At 48.2% G+C, this 23,411-nt stretch overlaps 1 protein-coding gene across 1 annotated transcript in view; it reads right to left on the bottom strand.

Moving 5' to 3' along the window:
• Nucleotides 1–23,411, bottom strand: part of LOC123764690 (uncharacterized) — a 194,851-nt gene that overhangs the window by 5,089 nt on the left and 166,351 nt on the right. Inside the window, exons 3-4 of the mRNA XM_069302384.1 lie at nucleotides 5,444–5,923; nucleotides 4,265–4,606 (exon numbers count right to left, since the gene is read on the bottom strand). Coding sequence (XP_069158485.1) covers nucleotides 4,265–4,606; nucleotides 5,444–5,908 — 807 coding nt within the window. The 5' untranslated portion in view covers nucleotides 5,909–5,923. The remainder of the gene's footprint in view (nucleotides 1–4,264; nucleotides 4,607–5,443; nucleotides 5,924–23,411) is intronic.

Raw genomic sequence — 23,411 nt, forward strand, 5'->3', positions numbered from 1 at the left:
CTTGAGGTTACCTTGAGGTGCTTCCGGGGCTTAGTGTCCCCGCGGCCCGGTCATCGACCAGGCCTCCTGGTTGCTGGACTGATCAACCAGGCTGTTAGACGCGGCTGCTCGCAGCCTGACGTATGAGTCACAGCCTGGTTGATCAGGTATCCACTGGATAAGCACCTCCAAAGGATACCTGATCAACCAGGCTGTGACTCATACGTCAGGCTGCGAGCAGCCGCGTCTAACAGCCTGGTTGATCAGTCCAGCAACCAGGAGGCCTGGTCGATGACCAGGCCGCGGGGATACTAAGCCCCGGAAGCACCTCAAGGTAACCTCAAGGTAAGGTACATACACATATATACATACATATACTCACACATTCACATATTCATACATATATATATATATATATATATATATATATATATATATATATATATATATATATATATATATATTTACATATACATATATATCCATACATACATACACATATACACACACATATGCATACATATACACATACATACTCAGTTTTCCAATTATGGGGGAAGGATATCTGGTCAGTATCTCATCTGGGAATTATATACTGTGGGGCGGGGTTTTCATCCAGAGAATCGAGGCTCTTGGGCCACCAGCTGTGTGAGCGAGGCGTCTCATCTTGGAGCAATCTTTCTAACATTGGGTCCTCTAACATTTGGATGGTGTTCCACACCCTGATGGCTTGGTGCTGCAGTCTGATGTTTAGTGGCTGTATGTTCAGGAGTTCGTGGAGCTCCTGGATTGTCTGATCATATGGTGGACTGTGTTTTGCTGCTCTCCTTAGCGCCTTATTTTGTACTGCTTGCAGTTTCTGCATGTTAGTTTTCTTTATGGTGTGTAGTGGTACTGGGGGATACTCAAGATGCGGCCGAACTAGAGCCTTATATAAGTGGATCTGAATGTTAGTACTGAGGCTTCGGAATCTTCTCAATTTTCCTAAGGCGACTTTGGCTTTGTTTAGTCGGCCCCTTAAATGAATTTGTATCCCTGTTCTATTTATCATAAGTCCCAGTATTCTGCCTACCTTCGCATATTGGATCGGATGGTTGTTAAGGATGATGGGGTCCGGGTTTCTTTTCGCAATGTGTATTATCTGAAACTTTTGTTTGTTGGTGCTAATTTTCCATTGCTTCTCAAAGTTGTTTATGAGTTCAATTGCTGCCTTGGTCTTGTCGGTTAGTAGCGGCTTTGATGGTCCCGGTTGGCATATTATTTGGGTGACATCGTCAGCGTATGTGATGTGTTCTCCTTGTTGGGGTAGGTTAGCTGTATATATGTTGAATAGAGTGGGGGAGAGGCAGCTTCCTTGAGGTACTCCACTTTTCAGTTCTATTACGTCACCCAAGTAGCTGCCGATATTAAGCCTAGCAGTTCTGTTGTCTACAAAGCTGCAGAGAGTAGCAGTAAATCTCTCAGGAAGTCCTAGTTCAGATATCTTATATTTTAGGCCTGTGTGCCACACTTTGTCGAAGGCTTTCGAAACGTCTCTAAGCACTATATTACACTGATCTTTTTTCGACACTGCATTGGCTATATGCTCGTAGATCAGGGCTATAGCTGTATGGGCCCCTCTGCGGTTTCTAAACCCATGCTGCCTGGTGTTATACTTCTCTTCCTCTTCCATGTACTTCACAAGTCTCTGATTGATAATTTTTTCGAATATTTTACCTGGTACTTCGAGGAGGGAAATTGGCCTGTAGTTTTCAGTGTGGTGCTAGGGTATGTGGTGCCTGGGAGGATCTGGTATGAAGAGGGAGGTGGAGGAGGGAGGGCATGGAGAGGGGGAGGCTTGGGGGGTGGGGGAGAGGGGGGGGCCTGGGGGGTGGGGGAGAGGGGGAGGCCTGGGGGTGGGGGAGAGGGGGAGGTGGGTGAGAGGGGGATGGGTGAAAGGGGAAGGTTTGGGGGGTGAGAGGGGGAGACTTGGGGGGAGTGTGAGAGAAGGGGAGGCTTGGGGAGAAGGGACGAGGGAGGGCTTGGGGAGAAGTGGGGGCTTGGATGGGCTGAAGAGGAGGGTGGGCTTGGAGGTTGGGGGTGGTTTGGATAGAGGGCTGAGGGGGGTGAGGAAGAGGGGAGGGCTGAGGGGGGTGAGGAAGAGGGGAGGGCTGAGGGGGGTGAGGAAGAGGGGAGGGCTTAGGGGAGTGAGGGAGTAGGGAGGGCTTAGGGGGGTGGGGGAGAAAGAAGGGCTTTGTGAGGTGGGGGAGAATGGAGGGCTTGGAGGTGGGGGAGAAGGGAGGGCATGGGGAAGAAGGAGGGCTGGGGGGAGCAGGGAGGTCCTGGGGAAAGGGGGAGGGGGGTGAGAGGGGGAGGAGACCCTTGGTGGGCACCAAGTGAGGGCTGGTAAGGGTTGAGACAGGTAGGACGTCTATTGGGTGGAAGGTGGGCCGGGGGGGGGTGGTGCTTCTCTCACTGTGGCTGTTGAACTGCTCGTGGAGGGTTCCCCACTCCCATCTGGGACTGTAGGGTTCAGGGCTATGGTTCCCTGATTCATTTCTTTTCTTTCTCCCTGCGCTCCTTCCTCACATGTGCCACCCTCATTCTCTGGTCCCTTGTCATATCCCTCTGCAGGAATATTTATTTTGAACTTCAGTTCATTTATTAGTCCGCTCTTCCATGCCAACAATTCCTCTTTTGTGTTCTTGCTTGTGAATATTATACCTTTATCAGTCGGTTTCTGTCCTTGTTGTACTGTCCAAGCCTGAAAAACCTTTTCAATATTCTGGTCAGCCCTCTCCATATTTACCCCTTTAAGGATCTCATTAATTGCGTTTTTGTCCTTGTCTCCTCTCCGCCGGACTGGACCCTGTTTGCTCCTTAATGTCTACTATTACTACTGCTCTTTTTCGCTCTATCAGGCAACATGGTGTGTTGCATCTCTCGTGTTGTGTTGTATCTCCTGTGGTGTGTTGCGTCTCTTGTGTTGTTTTGGTCTCAAATTTGGTACACGTAGGATAAGTCTCAACATGCAGGATAAATTCCTATAAACTGGATTATTTAAGATTCAGGAAAAAATACCTGGGTAAATAGTGGTTTTGAAACAGTACTCATATCAGGACCAACTTGTCAGGTATCATTGAGAAGGTCGGCTCGGAACGTCGAAATGATAAATGTCGCGTTGTTCTTATGGGCATCGAGGATTATTCTGCAACTTCACGTGATCATCGAGGATTATTCTGCAACTTCACGTGATCATCGAGTATTATTCTGCAACTTCACGTGATCATCGAGGATTATTCTGCAACTTCACGTGATCATCGAGGATTATTCTGCAACTTCACGTGATCATCGAGGATTATTCTGCAACTTCACGAGATCATCGAGGATTATTCTGCAAGTTCACGTGATCATCGAGTATTATTCTGCAACTTCACGTGATCATCGAGGATTATTCTGCAAGTTCACGTGATCATCGAGGATTATTCTGCAAGTTCACGTGATCATCGAGGATTATTCTGCAACTTCACGTGATCATCGAGGATTATTCTGCAAGTTCACGTGATCATCGAGTATTATTCTGCAACTTCACGAGATCATCGAGGATTATTCTGCAACTTCACGTGATCATCGAGGATTATTCTGCAACTTCACGTGATCATCGAGGATTATTCTGCAACTTCACGTGATCATCGAGGATTATTCTGCAACTTCACGTGATCATCGAGAATTATTCTGCAACTTCACGTGATCATCGAGAATTATTCTGCAACTTCACGTGATCAGTTTCTCGCCTGCCTTTGCCTTCAAGAGTCATCCGTTCTCACGATTTGTCAAGCGTCTAATATGTAGTGGTTTTGTGTCGCCAGAAGCGTAGAATTTGCGGTGGAATAAGCGTGAGGATAGGATGTACCTTCACTTGATCTCTCTCTCTCTCTCTCTCTCTCTCTCTCTCTCTCTCTCTCTCTCTCTCTCTCTCTCTCTCTGTCTCTCTCTGTCTCTCTCTGTCTCTCTCTCTCTCACTCTCTGTCTCAATCTCTCTCTGTCTCTCTCTCTCTCTCTCTCTCTCTCTCTCTCTCTCTCTCTCTCTCTCTCTCTCTCTCTCTCTCTCTCTTTCTCTCCCAACTGGCCGCCTGCACCCTCTGAATTCCCTTTTCCTCTTGACCCATCTACCTGTCCCTTGCTCTCTCTGGCCTACTTCTGTCCCACTTAATATACTTTCCCTATTGTCCCCATTCTCACTAGCCCATCTGAACCAGGTTCCTCCCCCAGACTCACCTGCGTCAGGTTCCTCCCCCAGACTCACCTGCGTCTGCGTCTGGATGATGGGGGGGACGACGGAGGTGACAACGTCCCTGTGGACGAGCGTGGTCGGGTAAATCCGGGTTTCGGTGATGTGCTTGAAGACGGTAGTGGGGATGGCCCGGGTCCTGGTGCTGATGACTGTGGTCGGCACCAGGCGAGTGGCTGTCACTATTGACACCTCAACACTGGCCTGGCACCCTCCTCCTTCTCCTCCTCCTCCTCCTCCTCCTCCTCCTCTTCCTCCTCCTCCTCCTCTTCCTCCTCCTCCTCCTCCTCTGCCTAAGCCGCCGCCAGGAACGCCAAACAAGCCGTTCAGAGAAACTGCATCGTTGAAGGACTGAACCTAGGGAGGGATGCAGTATGTTAATATCGTCTTATTGCTGTCTAATTCTGGCTTAACGATGCCCTATACTCTCAATGTTGTTCTAATTCTGCCATAATGCTATTTTATACCGATTTAATTATGCTCTAATGCTATGTTAATGCTGTCTTATACTGTCCTAATAACCCCTTCCATCATGGAGATCTCCCTCAAGAAGCATGAAATGAAATAAAATTCAAATTTCGGATGTATAAAACGGGGCACGAGGGAGAACTGCGATATTTAGTCGTTGACAACAATTATGAAACATAATGACAAACTTTCCTCTCAAATATGACATATGGAACAGGATTAAGATCTAAAATAATCAATATATTAATGCAAAAGCCTCTTTGCATATATATATATATATATATATATATATATATATATATATATATATATATATATATATATATATATATATATATATATATATATATATAATGCACAACTTGCCTAAACACGCAAGAGAAGTTATACAACCTTAGAACACTTTCCCACCAGGAGATTCGAACCCTAGCCAGCACAGAAGCCTTACAGCAACTGGCATAACTGGTACGTCTTTAACCCACTGCACCACAACTCAGACCCTTAAAAAAGATGGTAATTTCGGGGCATTTATACCCCCCAAAGATCACCACCTCCCAAGGGCAACTAGAGTTAGTGAGGGGCTACTCACGTTCTTACATCAAATTCCTGTTAATATGGGAGAACTCTGTGTCTATGCCTAATGCACAACCTGTTTAAACACAAATAATATAGACGTGGTATAAACATGTAATTTCTCCAGGTATGATTGAATAACGCGTCACTAACCTCTGAAAAGCCAAAGCCTTGACCCAGGCTTTGGTCGGACTCCGGTCCGAGGAGGATATCACCTGCCCCACCACCATAGGTGGGTCCTGGCTGGCTTGTGCCACCCCCGCTGATGACGCCTCCTGAGTGGCTTATGCCACCCCCGTTGAGGACGCCTCCTGAGTGGCTTATGCCACCCCCGTTGAGGACGCCTCCTGAGTGGCCTATGAAACCCCCGCTGATGATGCCTCTTGACTCTCTTACTCCACCTCCATTGATGACGGCTGCTGTTTGGCCAGCTCCACCTCCGAGAATGATGTTCCCAGCCTGGCGTATTCCGCCCTTGTAGATGATAGCCACAGCCTGGCCGCCCCCACCACCACCACCGGCGACGCTGCTGCTGCTGCTGCTGCTGCTGTAGACCTGCGGGGTGGACGTGACGACAACAGCAGACACCAACACCACCAACCTCGCTGTGTTACACATAACACCGTTTCTCAACTGTTAAAAACAAAAACAAAACAAAAAATGTATTCGGAAACCTGCTCTCAAACTGAGCTCTTGTTACAGAAAGTTTGAGTTAGTTATTATTCAACTGTACAGGTCTCGCACGCGTCCCCATTTAGACTAAGGCATCCAGGCTTGGAGACGACCTCTTCAGGAAGACATATCTGCTTTGGAGAAAGTTAGACACAGAGGGACAAAAATCTTCCAAGAACTAAGGCGACTCCTCTACCAGGAAAGGTTGAATCGAGGAGCCTCAAGGCTAACAACACTGCAACACCAGACAGGATAGAGCTGATCTCATCACTCGAAATTATTGACAACACTGAAGTAGACAGCTTAATTATTTCCGACTCCCTTTCCTCACTACGAGCAATAAACAGTTTGCAATCAAGTAATAACGTGCTTGTCTTGGAAGCTAGACGTAGATATATAAGCATACTTAGCAAGAGGGTAAATATAAAAATGTTGTGAATTCCTTCTCACATTGGCCTGCAGGAACATGACAAAGTTGACGCCCTTGCTAAGGCTGCAGTAAATAATGACAGTATTGAACGGAATCTTGAGTTATCAAATAAGTCCCTTAAAAGTGTCATTAGACGAGAACTCCTGGATGGATTTGAAGAAAGTAGAACAGTACAAACTAGAACTAGCAGGTCCATTGTTCATCACAATGAAATATGTGAAGTAAAACATGTGTATGGGGCAAGTAACAAAGTAAGTAGGCTAACAGACGTTGTCACAGCTCGTATAAGACTTGGCTACAAGTATCTCTGGCAGTTCGGCTTGTATAGGGATCTAGATGAAGTAAAGTGTAAAGTGTGTGGACAAAGACAGGGACACACACTCGAACACTATATCTTGGATTGTAGTAAAATTGAGCCATTTAGAGATAAATCTAAGCTCACTCTGTGAGTTTAGTATGATGAGCACCCCATACCCACCTCTAAGTATGGGTGCACCCCATACTCAGGATGGGTATGAGGTGCACAATAAACTAGCCGCCTCCGGCGGCAACAATCAAATCAAAATCATCACAACCTTTTTAAATACTGAACAGTTTGAAGGATATTGATGCAGATCACTTCTGTACAAGGTGAGCTGTAACACAAGGAGCAACAGCTTCAAGCTGAACAAGCCACAATACAGGACAGAAAACAGAAAACGCGTTTTTAACCCACAGGGTCATGAACACATGGAACCGTCTACCCGATGAAGTCAGGCTACTATTTAACATCAATATCATCACCTGAGACGGGCTATACCCAGCATTCTTATCTTTACAAGAAATCTTTGATGAGGTAGTTTTATCATCAACTGATTGATCAAGTAATCAGTTATAGTTCCACCCAAATTAATATATTTATATAACCTGGTGTTTTATATAGCCTCGGCAAGACATTTAATGAGGAATCTTATCAAAAGTTTTCAAGAAATGTATCACACAAAGGTCGGCGTTCGATCCTCGATGGTCCAAGTGGTTAGGCACTGTTCCTTCACTCCGCCTATCCCAGCTCCTTCCTCTCATATCCCAGCTCCTTCTCATCATATCCCAGCTCCTTCTCCTCATATCTCAGCTCCTCATATCCCAGCTCCTTGTCCTCATATCCCAGCTTCTCATATCCTACCTCCTTCTCCTCACATCCCAGCTCCACCTCATATCCCAGTTCCTCCTTGTATCCCAGCTCCTCCTTATATCCTAGCTTCTTCAGCTCATATCCCAGCTCCTCGTCATATCTCAGGTCATTCTCCGCATATCCCAGCTCCTTGTCCTCATATCTCAGCTCCTTCTCATATCCCAGGTTATTCTCCGCAAATCCCAGCTTCTCATATCCCAACTTCTCATATCCCAGCTCACCTTCATATCCCAGCTCCTCCTATCCCAGCTCCTTCCCATATCCCAGCTCCTTATCATATCCCAGCTTCTCATCCTAGCTCCTCATATCCCAGCTCCTTCTCCTCATATCCCAGCTCATTCTCATATCCCAGGTCATCATATCCCAGCTCCTCATATCTCAGGTCATTCTCCGCATATCCCAGCTTCGCATATCCCAGCTCCTCATATCCCAGTTTCTCATATTCCAGCTCCTCACATCCCAGCTCCTCATATTCCAGCTCCCTCTCCTCACATCCCAACTCCTCCTCATATCCCAGCTCCCCCCTCATTTCCCAGCTCCTTTTCCTTATATCCCAGCTCCTCCTCATATCCCAGCTCCTCATATCCCAGCTGCTTCTCCTCATATCTCAGCTTCTCCTTCTCATATCCCAGCTCCTCCTGATATCCCAGCTTCTCATATTCCCAGCTCCTCATATCCCAGCTGCTTCTCCTCATATCCCAGCTCCTTCTCCTCATATCCCTGCTCCTCCTCCTCATATCCCAGCTCCTTGTCCACGTATCCCGTCCAAGTGCTGTATGGTCATGCCGGCTTAGTGTCCCCTCCTGATAATAATCTACATAATCTACCTTTCAACTGCTGCAGGTAGATATTGGTAGAAAGATGGAAATTGAGAGTTAATGTAGAAAGTAAACCTAAACATTTGTTTTCATATTATGGCGCTTTTTGTTAACAATAAATATGCAGTTTATGGCCTCCGAAGCACTACGAGGTTGTGGATAATTACAGTAACAACCTTGGGTTGTGAAGTTTCTCAAAAGGGGCGTATAAATTGGTAATTAAAAAGCAGCCATGATTAGAGGAAAGTTTGCACAGGTGTCGTAAATGTGGTGTAAATGGTGGTGTAAATAGAAGCGTAAATGAATGCGTAAATGATGAATGGTAGCCATGGTAAGTGGGGTTTCAGGTCAACCACAAGTACGGCTGTGTATGAGGAAGTAATTTTGGTAGGTTACATATTTACGTAGGTATATATATATGGTCACTCTCTCACATATTATGGCAGGTTTGACTCTTCGTTATTACCAGGCCTGTCTGGTACCCCGGGCAGTTTACACCACCAGTCAACACGCTGTTTACATCACCAGATAACACGCAGTTTACAACACCAGTCAACACGCAGTTTACAACACCAGTCAACACGCAGTTTACAACACCTGTCAACACGCAGTTTACATCACCAATCAACACGCAGTTTACAACACCAGTCAACACGCAGTTTACACCACCAGTCAACACGCAGTTTACAACACCAATCAACACGCAGTTTACACCACCAGTCAACACGCAGTTTACAACACCAGTCAACACGCAGTTTACATCACCAGTCAACACGCAGTTTACAACACCAGTCAACACGCAGTTTACAGTTTCCTGGGACAGTACTATGGTCAGTTACTTTACGGGAGTACTCTGATACTAACCAGAGTACCCACGTAAAGCAACATACCAGAGTACCCACGTAAAGCAACATACCAGAGTACCCACGTAAAGCAACATATCAGAGTACCCACGTAAAGCAACATACCAGAGTACCCACGTAAAGCAACATACCAGAGTACCCACGTAAAGCAACATACGAGAGTACCCACGTAAAGCAACATACCAGAGTACCCACGTAAAGCAACATACCAGAGCACCCACATAAAGCAACATACCAGAGTACCCACGTAAAGCAACATACCAGAGTACCCACGTAAAGCAACATACGAGAGTACCCACGTAAAGCAACATATCAGAGTACCCACGTAAAGCAACAAACCAGAGTACCCACGTAAAGCAACATACCAGAGTACCCACGTAAAGCAACATACCAGAGTACCCACGTAAAGCAACATACCAGAGTACCCACGTAAAGCAACATACCAGTGTACCCACGTAAAGCAACATACGAGAGTACCCACGTAAAGCAACATACGAGAGTACCCACGTAAAGCAACATATCAGAGTACCCACGTAAAGCAACATATCAGAGTACCCACGTAAAGCAACATACGAGAGTACCCACGTAAAGCAACATACCAGAGTACCCACGTAAAGCAACATACGAGAGTACCCACGTAAAGCAACATACGAGAGTACCCACGTAAAGCAACATATCAGAGTACCCACGTAAAGCAACATATCAGAGTACCCACGTAAAGCAACATACGAGAGTACCCACATAAAGCAACATACCAGAGTACCCACGTAAAGCAACATACCAGAGTACCCACGTAAAGCAACATACCAGATTACCCACGTAAAGCAACATACCAGAGTACCCACGTAAAGCAACATACCAGAGTACCCACGTAAAGCAACATACCAGAGTACCCACGTAAAGCAACATACCAGAGTACCCACGTAAAGCAACATACCAGTGTACCCACGAAAAGCAACATACCAGAGTACCCACGTAAAGCAACATACGAGAGTACCCACATAAAGCAACATACCAGAGTACTGTCTCAGGAAACTAGACCCACTGACAGAAACATGCTAACTATTTACAATATATAACCCCCAACAGCATGACATATCGTAGAGAAATGATTGGAGCTGCTGAAAGGGGGAGAATCGAACCAGCAAAAGCTTCCCGAGGGTCCCTTCAGACCCAAGCCTACACCCATGGTCCCGGAACAAGCATCTGGATTGAATTCCTTGGACGTCAGTTCGATCCCGCAGTCCTGCTCCAAAGATTTTCTTACCTGGTGTTTGGTCGACCCAAGAGACCAGCATCCCTCAGTAATAAGGGACCTTACGGCTTTCTCCTCTCTTGGTCGGTAAGACGCAGGAGGCCACAGGAAGGAAGCAATTATCAGGGGAAAGCGCCAAACTATTACGATTATATAGCACTTAGAAGCGGTCAGGATAAGGATCTGGGATGGGACGGGGGTGGGGAAGGAATGGTATCCAACCACTTGGACGGTCGGGGATTGAACGCCGACCTGCATGAAGCGACGGTCTCGCTTCATGCAGTGAAAGTGAAATGGTGAATTTTATGCACTGAAAGCAATTAAGCCTCTAGCTATTCTAATGATTTTGTAAGTCAGCGGCATTTTGCAATAATAATATATACTAATATAATGTATATAATAATATATATAAAGAGAAAATCCAGTGGAAGCCAAGACGAGGATTCGAACCCAGACACTGGGTACTCCCAAGTATACGCCCTAACCAACTCGGCCACGACATGCTAAAAGTAAGGCAACATGGGACTCAACTGAAACCTCTAGGGATGGGGGGGGGGGTCTAGAGGCTTCTACTGAAGCCCAATCAGGTCCTCCTCCCCCCCCCCTCCCAGGCACTCTGGCAGTCGTACAGGAGTTCCACCGTCTACGCTCTTCAATTCCTGGACGACAGAGCCAGAGTGCGCTCTGGCACTCTGGCTTCTGAACCCTCGTGGATTCAGAACAATTCCAGGTTGCAATCTTTTGACCACGTCGTGGCTTAGTTGTCTGGGGCGTGTGCTTGGGCGCACCCCAGAGTATAGGTTCGAACCCTCACCGCGGCTCCTATGGATTTTCTCAATAATAATAATATACACGAAATATTATATATATATATATATATATATATATATATATATATATATATATATATATATATATATATATATATATATATATATATAGTGAGGGTACCACCTCTGGTGCCAATGTGGAGGACCCATAGCCTCGGAGAAGAAAATATAAAGTATTCAGAGGAGACCTTGTGGTTTCTCACTGAACACTAAATACTCATAATAATTATTATATATAAAATAATACTAATAATTATATATATATAAAACGAAGATTTGTCTCTTATTTTCGACCCCACTCGATCGACAGGTTGCAGCGGGTGGCAGGCGAGGGGCTCCTGGTTGGGAAACCCAAGGATCAGCCATCACCGGACATGCCCAAATAATTATACAAAAGAACCCAGACCCAGAGGTTACACACACACATACACACACACACACACACACACACACACACACACACACACACTCACACACACACACACACACACACACACACACACACACACACACACACACTCACTCACCCAAACTGAATCATGCACTGCCTGAACTGCAAAAAATAATCAGAACATTGTGTCAGTGGGTCAGGATCCTTCAAGCATTTAAGCAACCCCCTTACGAAACCTATTCATCTTCCCGTAATCATGGCGGCTTTGTATTTATTAAACAGTTTACGAGTTTGGGAACTTCACAACCCGAGGTCGTTATTGTTATAAATAACCTAACAATACTTCGGGGCTCATAAGCTATTTAATATATGTAAACAAAGCTCCCATGATCGATGAAAGATGTACAGGTTTCGTCAATGATTGCGTAAATGCTTCATAAATCCTGGTTCAGAAGGTTCAGTGAGTCTGTTCAAGGTCATCGATGCAGCCCGTCCTTCAAACAAAGACCCCAAAGACCATTCCATACACCCGCCAAACCCCCTATTTATGAATAAAAAACTGTTTACAAACGACTCACAACTGTTGACGTTCGAACACTTTGGAACAACTGCTTCTGACGAAGCAGTTGTTCCGTCAAATTCACTGACGAATTTTGTTGGAACCACAACGCTGTAATTAAATGCTTCACCCACTTACTACAAAACCAAATAATCGCCAACAGAACCTAAACATCTAACCTAACCTATGCCTATATATGCACAATATACTAATATACTATAATATTAATTTATATTTGAAAAAAATGGATTTTGAATGAACAGCATGTAAAAATTTATGAATGCGTCTGTGGGGTCGACGGCTGGATGGAATGGACTTGAGTCTAGGACGGGTTGGTCGATGTGATTCATCACCTCCACCTTCAACACCCACCATATCTCGTTCAACACCTCTCCCATGCATCCTTCACCCCTCTCAGCCCCCCACTCCCTCCCAACCCCACATCGCCTTACCTCCCATTACCCCCCTCCCCCCCACCTTTTCCACCATTCATCCGACCCTTTCATTCCATGTGGGGTTTATTATTCTACACATACTTTTGATGTCTCTCAGGTGTTCACATTCACGTAGATAGTGGTCAAGGCGGTGTCCATCACTCTCACCACAGATTCTACAACTTCGCTGATCAACTGTTGTTTCCATTCCATATCTCCATGGAAACAACAGTTGATCAGCGAAGTTGCAGAATCTGTGATGAGAGTGACGGACACCGCCTTGACCACTATCTACATGAATGTGAACACCTGAGAGACATCAGAAATATGTGTAGAATAATAAACCCCACATTGAATGAGTTAGGAAAACACTTTTTGTCAAATATTGATACTGTTCTTAAAAGATTTCCCCATTTTGCACCCGCAAGATAACGTAAGCTTTTAAGGGTTGATAGATGTTAATCTTCTTGTTTGAGGAGCTGTTCACTTGAGACAGTTAAGCAAGTCCCAGCTGTGTCTGGGTACAAGTGATAGGATGAACAACCCAGCGGGTTTTCTTCCTTTTGGGGAGTGTTGTTCATGCTGCTATGGCGGTGTGTCCACTCACAGGATGAGTGGCACTGCCCAATAAACTCGCCCCTCGGGGCAAAATTTATAAAATTTAAATATAAATATCGATATATTTCACTCACATAAAAATTTTTTTTATAGTCTCTCCATTGTATAAATTACTTCACACTTGTAACGAGTAAAAAGGAAACAAAAAATTAATTAAAAATAATCGGCCATAAAAGGCAATGTGGAATTCAAACAGCTTTCGTGAGCTAAGATTTTAGTATGAGGTTCAGGGTGAAGCCTTTAGCCTCCACACAGAGGGCGGCCCTACAAGTGCCGACCTCTGTAGATGACACAAAACCGGTTTCTAACCAACAGAAACCAATTGTATAGGAGGCCACACTCGCCGCTCAGGGCATATAGGAATAGTGTTCACCATCGTAGGATATATACCATTATACCTGAAGTTGGTCAAAAATGGGTTTTATATCATAAATGGACATTAGCAAACATTCTTTCCCTTGTAGACACCTCGAGAGAAACACTTGTATTTTCTTGCCTTCCTTACCAGCGTCTGGAGACTTGTGGCGGGGCTGCAGCCTGTCCTCAGGCTCTGCTCGCCCAAGCCGCGTCCGATCCCAGCGCATATCTTCTTGAGGTTATCTTGAGATGATTTCGGGGCTTTTAGTGTCCCCGCGGCCCGGTCCTCGACCAGGCCTCCACCCCCAGGAAGCAGCCCGTGACAGCTGACTAACTCCCAGGTACCTATTTACTGCTAGGTAACAGGGGCATTCAGGGTGAAAGAAACTTTGCCCATTTGTTTCTGCCTCGTGCGGGAATCGAACCCGCGCCACAGAATTACGAGTCCTGCGCGCTATCCACCAGGCTACGAGGCCCCTCCTGCTCTCCATAGGACACAGCTTGGATTCTGAAACTTTGCGTGGATGGGAAATTGGATTGTCCGCGAGCAAGGACTGTGATGGGCTTTTTCATGGGTGCGATTCGTTGCAGCAGCCCCCAACACCGATTCTGAATCGGTGCCACACGTGTGGCACCTCATGACACTCCAGCACCAGCTGTTAAACGTTGCCATAAATGCGAATTCATCCATTATTATTGTGGAGAAGAGAAGGGGTGACAGTGACCACAGACATCATTAGCCAGTAACTCACATTTGCCACCGCCAGATGGTCTGTCCACTCACCAATGTTTACCTGAATTTACCTGAGGGCCGCCATCTCCCTTTCTAGTGGCCTCGACAGGGGCAGGACGCTGACGGCTTGTCAAATGTCCCACCCCCACTTTACATTTTTCCTGAACTACCCTTAATAACCGCAAGAGAGCAACTAAGGCTTCAACATTACGTAACTGGCCAACCAGTAAGTATACTTCTTTAGTATACCTGTAGCAGGTTCTGGTAGTTCTTGTACTCACCAAACCCGGCCTGAGGCCAGGTTGACTTGTGATAACTTGGTCCAACAGGCTGTTGCTTGAGGTGACCCATAGATCCAACATTTCCTGCAGGAACGTGTCTTACTATTTCTTAAACACGGCCGAGACTATATGTAAACTCTCCGTGTATACCCACCAAGTTACATCTTCCTGGAGTCGACAGTACACCTCAGTGATCAGCGACAGTGAAGGTGAGTGGTGCAATGATTACTGAAAGCAGCAAGGCGCGCTTGAAGGAAAGCTATGCCTTCAAACTACTGTCTTGAGTGAGAGGATGGCTGGCCGCAGGGAGAGGGTAGGCGGTATACTATACCCACCTTTACCTTCTGGTTTACCTGCTCTCCTTACACAATGACTTAAAGGAATGTCAGAGGCGGAAGTCGAGAGACGTAACACTATTATGAAAGGGAAAGTAATGACAGCAGGAGAATGACGGTAAAACGTTCCCCCGTCCACCAGGTGGCGGACGCCGGCGGTGGCGCCACCTGTCTCAACCACATGGGGACATTAAGCTAATAAGCATTACATAATAGAAGCGGGACTTAGATAATAAAATTGATGCTTGCATTGCTAATTGTTGTTGCAGTTTGATTTGGTGTTGGGCTGGAGGCCTGGTGACCTTAGTGGGTGACCAGATCAGCGAGGTGACCCAATCAGCGAGAGACACATGTGTGTCCTCCCGTTGTGTAGAGTGTAGAGCACTCTAACTTAACCTATGTGCTCTATGGCCCCCATGGGGTCCATTGAAGGGCTTCAGAGAAGGGTTGGTGAAAGCGTCATACACACTCTACGATGCAAATCAGTTTTAAATGAAATCAACTATATAAATTATTTGCAAGACTGTGTTTATGTGCATCTTTCTAAGGAGGAGGTCCATAGCTTTCTCCAAATTTTCAAACGAGTCCGTGACTCAAAAACAAAACAAGAAGGAGACCACATCTTAAATTGCACTTGTCTACCTCACGCCCAAACATGTGCCGTGACGACACATGTGCCGTGACGACACATGTGCCGTGACGACACATGTGCCGTGACGACACATGTGCCGTGACGACACATGTGCCGTGACAACACATGTGCCGTGACAACACATGTGCTGTGTGTCTTTATCCTCCTCTGGGATCATATCGTCTCCGTGTCTGAATTTGGACTTAAGATGTGACTGGGATGAAGAGACATACCCTAGGGATGTGCAACCCGTCCTCACACTACCCGTCCTCGCATTGTGTGAGGACGGTTAACTAGGCTGGTTAAAGCAGCGGCCGTCCTCCCCAGACGCATTCATCAATATCAACATGCTGTGTATTAAAAATTGGTTTGTTCTCATATATAAACTAATATTATTAAACATAAAAATTCTATGCATAGTTAGGCTTAGGTTAGGTTAGGTGTTTAGGTTCTGTTGGCGATCATTTATATTTGAAGTACGTGGATGAAGCATTTATAGAATTGTGATTCGAACAGAGGACGTGAGCGAAGCAGCCCGTCCTCCAAAGACCCAAATGTGATTCCACCCACCCGCCAAATCCCCTGTTTATGAATGAAAAAGATTTACACACGATCTGTCCTCGACTCAAGTCCATTCCATACAGCGGTCGACCCCACAGACACATTCAAAAATTTTAACATGCTGTTCATTCATAACGGGAATTTTCTCAAATATAAAGTAATATTATATTATATTAGCATATTGTGCAGATATAGGCATAGGTTAGGTTAGGTGTTTAGGTTCTGTTGGCGATTATTTGTATTTGTAGTACGTGGGTGAAGCATTTACAGCGTTGTGGTTCGAACACAATTCGTCAGTGAAGCACTTGTTCCGGAAGTGTTCGAACGTCAACAGTTGTGAGTCGTGTGTAAACCGCTTTTCATTCATAAACAGGGGGTTTGGCGGCTTGATTAACGAGCTTGGATCTTTGTATGCGAGAACGGGCTGGGGGATGTTACAACGAGGTGGTCCATGAAAGACCTTGCTCTTCCCGGCCTGACCTGATGGGCTTTATGCCCACTGACCTGCCAGAGGTCATCAATATGCATTCCTTAAGCTAAGGGCGGAAAACGAGGAAGCACCCATGTTGACCGATTTGGAACGGATAAACACCAGAGTGAATAGGTAGGTGTTAGTACTGGTAACGCTGACAACGGTAGACCTCAAGATTAGTCCGTTGGTTTATGTTTAGTGATGTGGCTCTTGGGTCTTGGTCTTAAGGCTTATCAACGTCTTTTTCCACACAGGAGGAGACAGGAACAGACGACTTCAGAGTCCTACTGGGAGGCTGAGAGCCTTCCCTTCCCATAGCTGACCCTCTGTCACCCCCCTCCCACCCTTTCCTCCCCCCACACGCATGTGGTGATGACTTCAACACCGTCACTGACTGTGTGGTGTTCTGGGCCCCCAACACGGGTCCAGGACACACCACGGGCCCAGGACACACCACGGGCCGAGGACACACCACGGGCCTAGGACACACCACGGGCCCAAGACACACCACGGGCCGAGGACACACCACGGGTCCAGGACACACCACGGGCCCAGGACACACCACGGGCCGAGGACACACCACGGGCCGAGGACACACCACGGGCCCAGGACACACCACGGGCCCAGGACACACCACGGGCCCAGGACACACCACGGGCCCAGGACACACCACGGGCCCAGGACACACCACGGGCCGAGGACACACCACGGGCCGAGGACACACCACGGGCCCAGGACACACCACGGGCCGAGGACACACCACGGGCCGAGGACACACCACGGGCCCAGGACACACCACGGGCCGAGGACACACCACGGGCCCAGGACACACCACGGGCCGAGGACACACCACGGGCCGAGGACACACCACGGGCCGAGGACACACCACGGGCCCAGGACACACCACGGGCCCAGGACACACCACGGGCCGAGGACACACCACGGACCCAGGACACACCACGGGCCCAGGACACACCACGGGCCCAGGACACACCACGGGCCCAGGACACACCACGGGCCCAGGACACACCACGGGCCCAGGACACACCACGGGCCGAGGACACACCACAGGCCGAGGACACACCACGGGCCCAGGACACACCACGGGCCGAGGACACACCACGGGCCCCGGACACACCACGGGCTGAGGACACACCACGGACCCAGGACACACCACGGGCCCAGGACACACCACGGGCCCAGGACACACCACGGGCCCAGGACACACCACGGGCCGAGGACACACCACGGGCCCAGGACACACCACGGGCCGAGGACACACCACAGGCCGAGGACACACCACGGGCCGAGGACACACCACGGGCCCAGGACACACCACGGACCGAGGACACACCACGGGCCCAGGACACACCACGGGCCCAGGACACACCACGGGCCGAGGACACACCACGGGCCGAGGACACACCACGGGCCCAGGACACACCACGGGCCCAGGACACACCACGGGCCCAGGACACACCACGGGCCCAGGACACACCACGGGCCCAGGACACACCACGGGCCGAGGACACACCACGGGCCGAGGACACACCACGGGCCCAGGACACACCACGGGCCGAGGACACACCACGGGCCGAGGACACACCACGGGCCCAGGACACACCACGGGCCGAGGACACACCACGGGCCCAGGACACACCACGGGCCGAGGACACACCACGGGCCGAGGACACACCACGGGCCGAGGACACACCACGGGCCGAGGACACACCACGGGCCCAGGACACACCACGGGCCGAGGACACACCACGGACCCAGGACACACCACGGGCCCAGGACACACCACGGGCCCAGGACACACCACGGGCCCAGGACACACCACGGGCCCAGGACACACCACGGGCCCAGGACACACCACGGGCCGAGGACACACCACAGGCCGAGGACACACCACGGGCCCAGGACACACCACGGGCCGAGGACACACCACGGGCCCCGGACACACCACGGGCTGAGGACACACCACGGACCCAGGACACACCACGGGCCCAGGACACACCACGGGCCCAGGACACACCACGGGCCCAGGACACACCACGGGCCGAGGACACACCACGGGCCCAGGACACACCACGGGCCGAGGACACACCACAGGCCGAGGACACACCACGGGCCGAGGACACACCACGGGCCCAGGACACACCACGGACCGAGGACACACCACGGGCCCAGGACACACCACGGGCCGAGGACACACCACGGGCCGAGGACACAGCACGGGCCCAGGACACACCACGGGCCGAGGACACACCACGGGCCGAGGACACACCACGGGCCTAGGACACACCACGGGCCCAGGACACACCACGGGCCGAGGACACACCACAGGCCGAGGACACACCACGGGCCCAGGACACACCACGGGCCGAGGACACACCACGGGCCGAGGACACACCACGGGCCTAGGACACACCACGGGCCCAGGACACAGCACGGGCCGAGGACACACCACAGGCCGAGGACACACCACGGGCCCAGGACACACCACGGGTGTGTCTTGGCTCCTAAACTCACATTTGTTGGTTTTGGTATTCGGATTAATGCCTACCAACCCCTGGAGGCTTGCTGCTAAGGCCACCCCAAGAGTTTATACTGAACCAACCAACAATTATATCCCATAGACCAGCACTAAACCAAACTCTCAGTGTACACATACACCGAGAAGCGAGGTATATACATCCCGGTGTATATCCCTGTATATTCCTCGGGTCCTCACCTGGAATGTACGACCTGGCACTGATGACACCCAACTGAGCCACTCTCTGTGGCACTCCTTGTTTATATACTCGAGGGGGAGGGGGAGGGGAGCCACCCCCCCGCCTGAGCTTTCAGTTAGGGTTTAAAAGTTGTATTTTTGTTTCCGCGGTAATGCTGGACCAGTTGACGATTAAATGAAATTGCAACTACAACTTTGGTTGTGTTTGTTCCGTGTGTATAGTGATTGTTTGCTGTGTGTGTAGTGCCCTTGAGGGTTGGGTTAGCTGTTTTAAACCTTGTGTATGTGTGGCTTATTATTTTCTGTATGTGTAAAGTGTTTTTGTGTGTATATTATATGGTTGCCTGTGTATAACGTCTTGTTAAGTGTGTATATTGCCTTGTTACCTGTGTATAGTGTTTCTGTTACCTTGTTATACACTCGCCTCGTTACCTGCCTCACCATCTCCCTCACCACCTGCCACACCACCTGCCACACCACCTGCCACACCACCTGCCACAGGTGTAGTACACTAAGAACCAGCGCCCAATAACATTCCTTAAGCTGAGAACACCTAATGGTCGTCTAAACCAGAGCAGCAAGCAGCAACACCAGGGAGCTGGAGCATCAATACCCAACGACCGCGTAACCAATTGGGTGGTTTAGCCCTGCAGCAAGCACCAATGGCAGTGTGGCTGGCCGCCCCAGTACCATACCAGTCTTCTAGCGGCTCCTTAATAATCTGTATGTTCATCGTCAGAGCTCTTCTCTTAAGCTGGTAATAATATTTTTTTTATAAATTCATTATCGTAGATGTTACGTAACTTCAACAGTAGAAAAACACAATTAAGTCCTGCCCGAAACGCTTTGCGTAATAGTGGCTTTAGGCAGTGTATGTACTAACTCTATTTATAAATCCATCAACTTTTTGTATCTCACCTTGTATGTATGTACTTACCTGAATAAATATTTGTATTTGTATTCGTAAGTAACTACAACATTACATTTAATATCTTGACGTTCTTAAACCCTTACAAAAAAAAAGGTTCAAGCTTCATTAATACCCTAAGTGAACACCAGGAAGTAGATGATACTATAGGTCCACTCCAGGAAGTAGATGGTTCAATACCCTAAGTGAACACCAGGAAGTAGATGATACTATAGGTCCACTCCAGGAAGTAGATGGTTCAATACCCTAAGTGAACACCAGGAAGTAGATGATACTATAGGTCCACTCCAGGAAGTAGATGGTTCAATACCCCAAGTGAACACCAGGAAGTAGATTATACAATTTCAGTCTACTTATCTACACATTTCTTGAACACACGCCTCAGAGAGAAAGTGTGTTAAGTTGAATTATAATTTGATGAAGACTGAGCATAGCTTCGTCATGGAAGCAGAGAATTGACGGAAATGAAGGCTTCGTATATACATGACGCTAGTTTCACCGAGACCTAAAGGTTTCGTATACTGATGACTCAGCCGCGCACGCTGCGTCAAACCTAACTTAATTTCAACTTGACATAACCAAGCGACTTAACCTAACAACTTAGCTCCGATAATTGATCTAAAATCCGCCAGACTGGCCGACCAGCTGACTGACTGGCCGACCAGTAGGCTGACTGGCCCACCAGCTGACTGACTGGCCGACCAGTAGGCTGACTGGCCGACCAGTAGGCTGACTGGCCGACCAGCCGGCTGACTGGCCGACCTGTGGGCTGACTGGCCGACCAGCCGGCTGACTGGCCGACCAGCCGGCTGACTGGCCGACCAGCCGGCTGACTGGCCGACCAGCTGGCTGACTGGCCGACCAGCCGGCTAACAGGCCGACCAGCCGGCTAACTGGCCGACCAGCCGGCTGACTGGCCGACCAGCTGGCTGACTGGCCGACCAGCCGGCTAACAGGCCGACCAGCCGGCTGACTGGCCGACCAGCTGGCTAACAGGCCGACCAGCCGGCTGACTGGCCGACCAGCTGGCTAACAGGCCGACCAGCCGGCTGACTGGCCGACCAGCTGGCTAACAGGCCGACCAGCCGGCTGACTGGCCGACCAGCTGGCTAACAGGCCGACCAGCCGGCTGACTGGCCGACCAGCTGGCTAGCTAACTCTGCATCATCTTCCCTGTATTTAATCAACAGTCCCGATCAACACCTATGAAGGCTTGTTGTTGTGCTCTTACGAAACCTTTACATCTTTCCATCAATCATGGCGGCTTTGTTTACATTTATCAAACGGTTTATGAGCCCCGAAGCACTATACAATGATGTTTATAACAATAACAACCTCGGGTCCATAATCATAAACTGATAAAAGTAAACAAAGCCGCCGTGACTGAAGGAAAGATGTAAAGGTTTCGTTTGTGAATGTCGTAAATGCCTCCAGGTCCTGGTGGTCGGGGTCTCTTGCAGCTCGAGGAGGAACAGGAAGCTCGCAGCTTGGGAAAAAAAGATCCTAAATGCAATTTAAGCTGAGTCTCCTTGTTGCGAGGAGTTCGTAGGTAAGCTTCAGTGTAAACTTTCAGGAGTTCGGTGGTAAACTTTAGCGTAAGTTAGCTGCTTTTAGAAAATAAAAGATTTCCTTGTAAGGTGTTGTTACACCTTTGTCAACTCAATGTTTTTGCTTCTTGTTTTGTTTACGTTGGATCCCATACTCGGGGGCTGGCTTGATTGTATGGCGTATATACGCATCATTCAGTACGCACTTTAAAGACTATGGCGTATATGCGCATCATTCAGTATGAAATTATGACACTACTGAGTATATACGCATGATTTAGTACGCAATTATGACACTACTGAGTATATACGCATGATTTAGTACGCAATTATGACACTACTGAGTATATACGCATGATTTAGTACGCAATAATGGCGCTACTGAGTATATAAGCATGTGATTGGTGAATGCTACGCTGCGCGCCATTTTGCTAGACACTAGGTCTAAATACCGCCTCCCCATCCACCCCCTCCCCCCCTTTACTTGGTATAATGACATACGCAACAATGACGCAAGGCGTCATACGCCCAACAGATGGTGCTGAGAGACCTGTCTCAGCAGAGTGCACCAGCCACGCTACCTGTTGTATTATCACCAAGCTGCTCTAATACACTCTACACGTATTGTATTGTCTTCCTCCAACACTTTCACACACCTGCTGGGATTGGTGCCTCCTGGCGCTTCTGCCTTCTTGGGGGGGGGGGAGGGGGAGGGAGGGGGCTGAGAATGTCAGGAAATGCTGTGTGTGTGTGTGTGTGTGTTTTTGTGTGTGTGTTTTTTGTGTGTGTGGGTTTTGTGTTTTTTTTTTGGGTGTTAATGTTGGTTGTGGTGGTGGTGTTGTTGTTGCAGGTGTTCTTGCAGGTGTTGTTGGTGGTGGTGGTGGTGCGAATAAGGGAATAAAGGGGGCTGATAATGGTTTTAATTAACTCTTCACAAACGTCACCCAAGAGGCAGAGGAGGCCTGGGGCGAGCCCGGACTCCTGTTCACCCGCTCAATACAGGTTAACCAAGAAGCCAAAAATTTTAAAGTTCTGCCGGAATGTAAATAAATATTTTGTTTTAAAAGTTAAGCATCAGTATATCTCGAGGTCTCAAGTTCATGTCTTGGAGACATCGCTAGACATGTAAACAGTATGTCTCGAGGTCTCAATTTCATGTCTTGGAGACATCGCTAGACATGTAAACAGTATGTCTCAGGGTCTCAAGTTCAATAATATATGAAATATGAAAAGTTGTTAAACCTATCACAGCCAGAAGATAGAGGCACTAAAGTTTTTTTGTTACGAGTTTCCGGACAATTCGATGCCTTTTACGTCAACTGCTGATGTGTCGACTAACTCTACAACCCAACTCCAGAACCATTATTTATCAAGGCCTTTTCTGAATACTAAATTAAACAAACAAAATATTCAAGCAGCTCTTAAAAAATATGACTAGTTTCTCCGAAGATCACGAAGGGAAGTCTTATTATTGATAGTGACTCTAAATGTGATATTT

This window comes from Procambarus clarkii, chromosome 48, assembly GCF_040958095.1.
Source record: "Procambarus clarkii isolate CNS0578487 chromosome 48, FALCON_Pclarkii_2.0, whole genome shotgun sequence".
Classification (NCBI taxonomy): domain Eukaryota; kingdom Metazoa; phylum Arthropoda; class Malacostraca; order Decapoda; family Cambaridae; genus Procambarus; species Procambarus clarkii.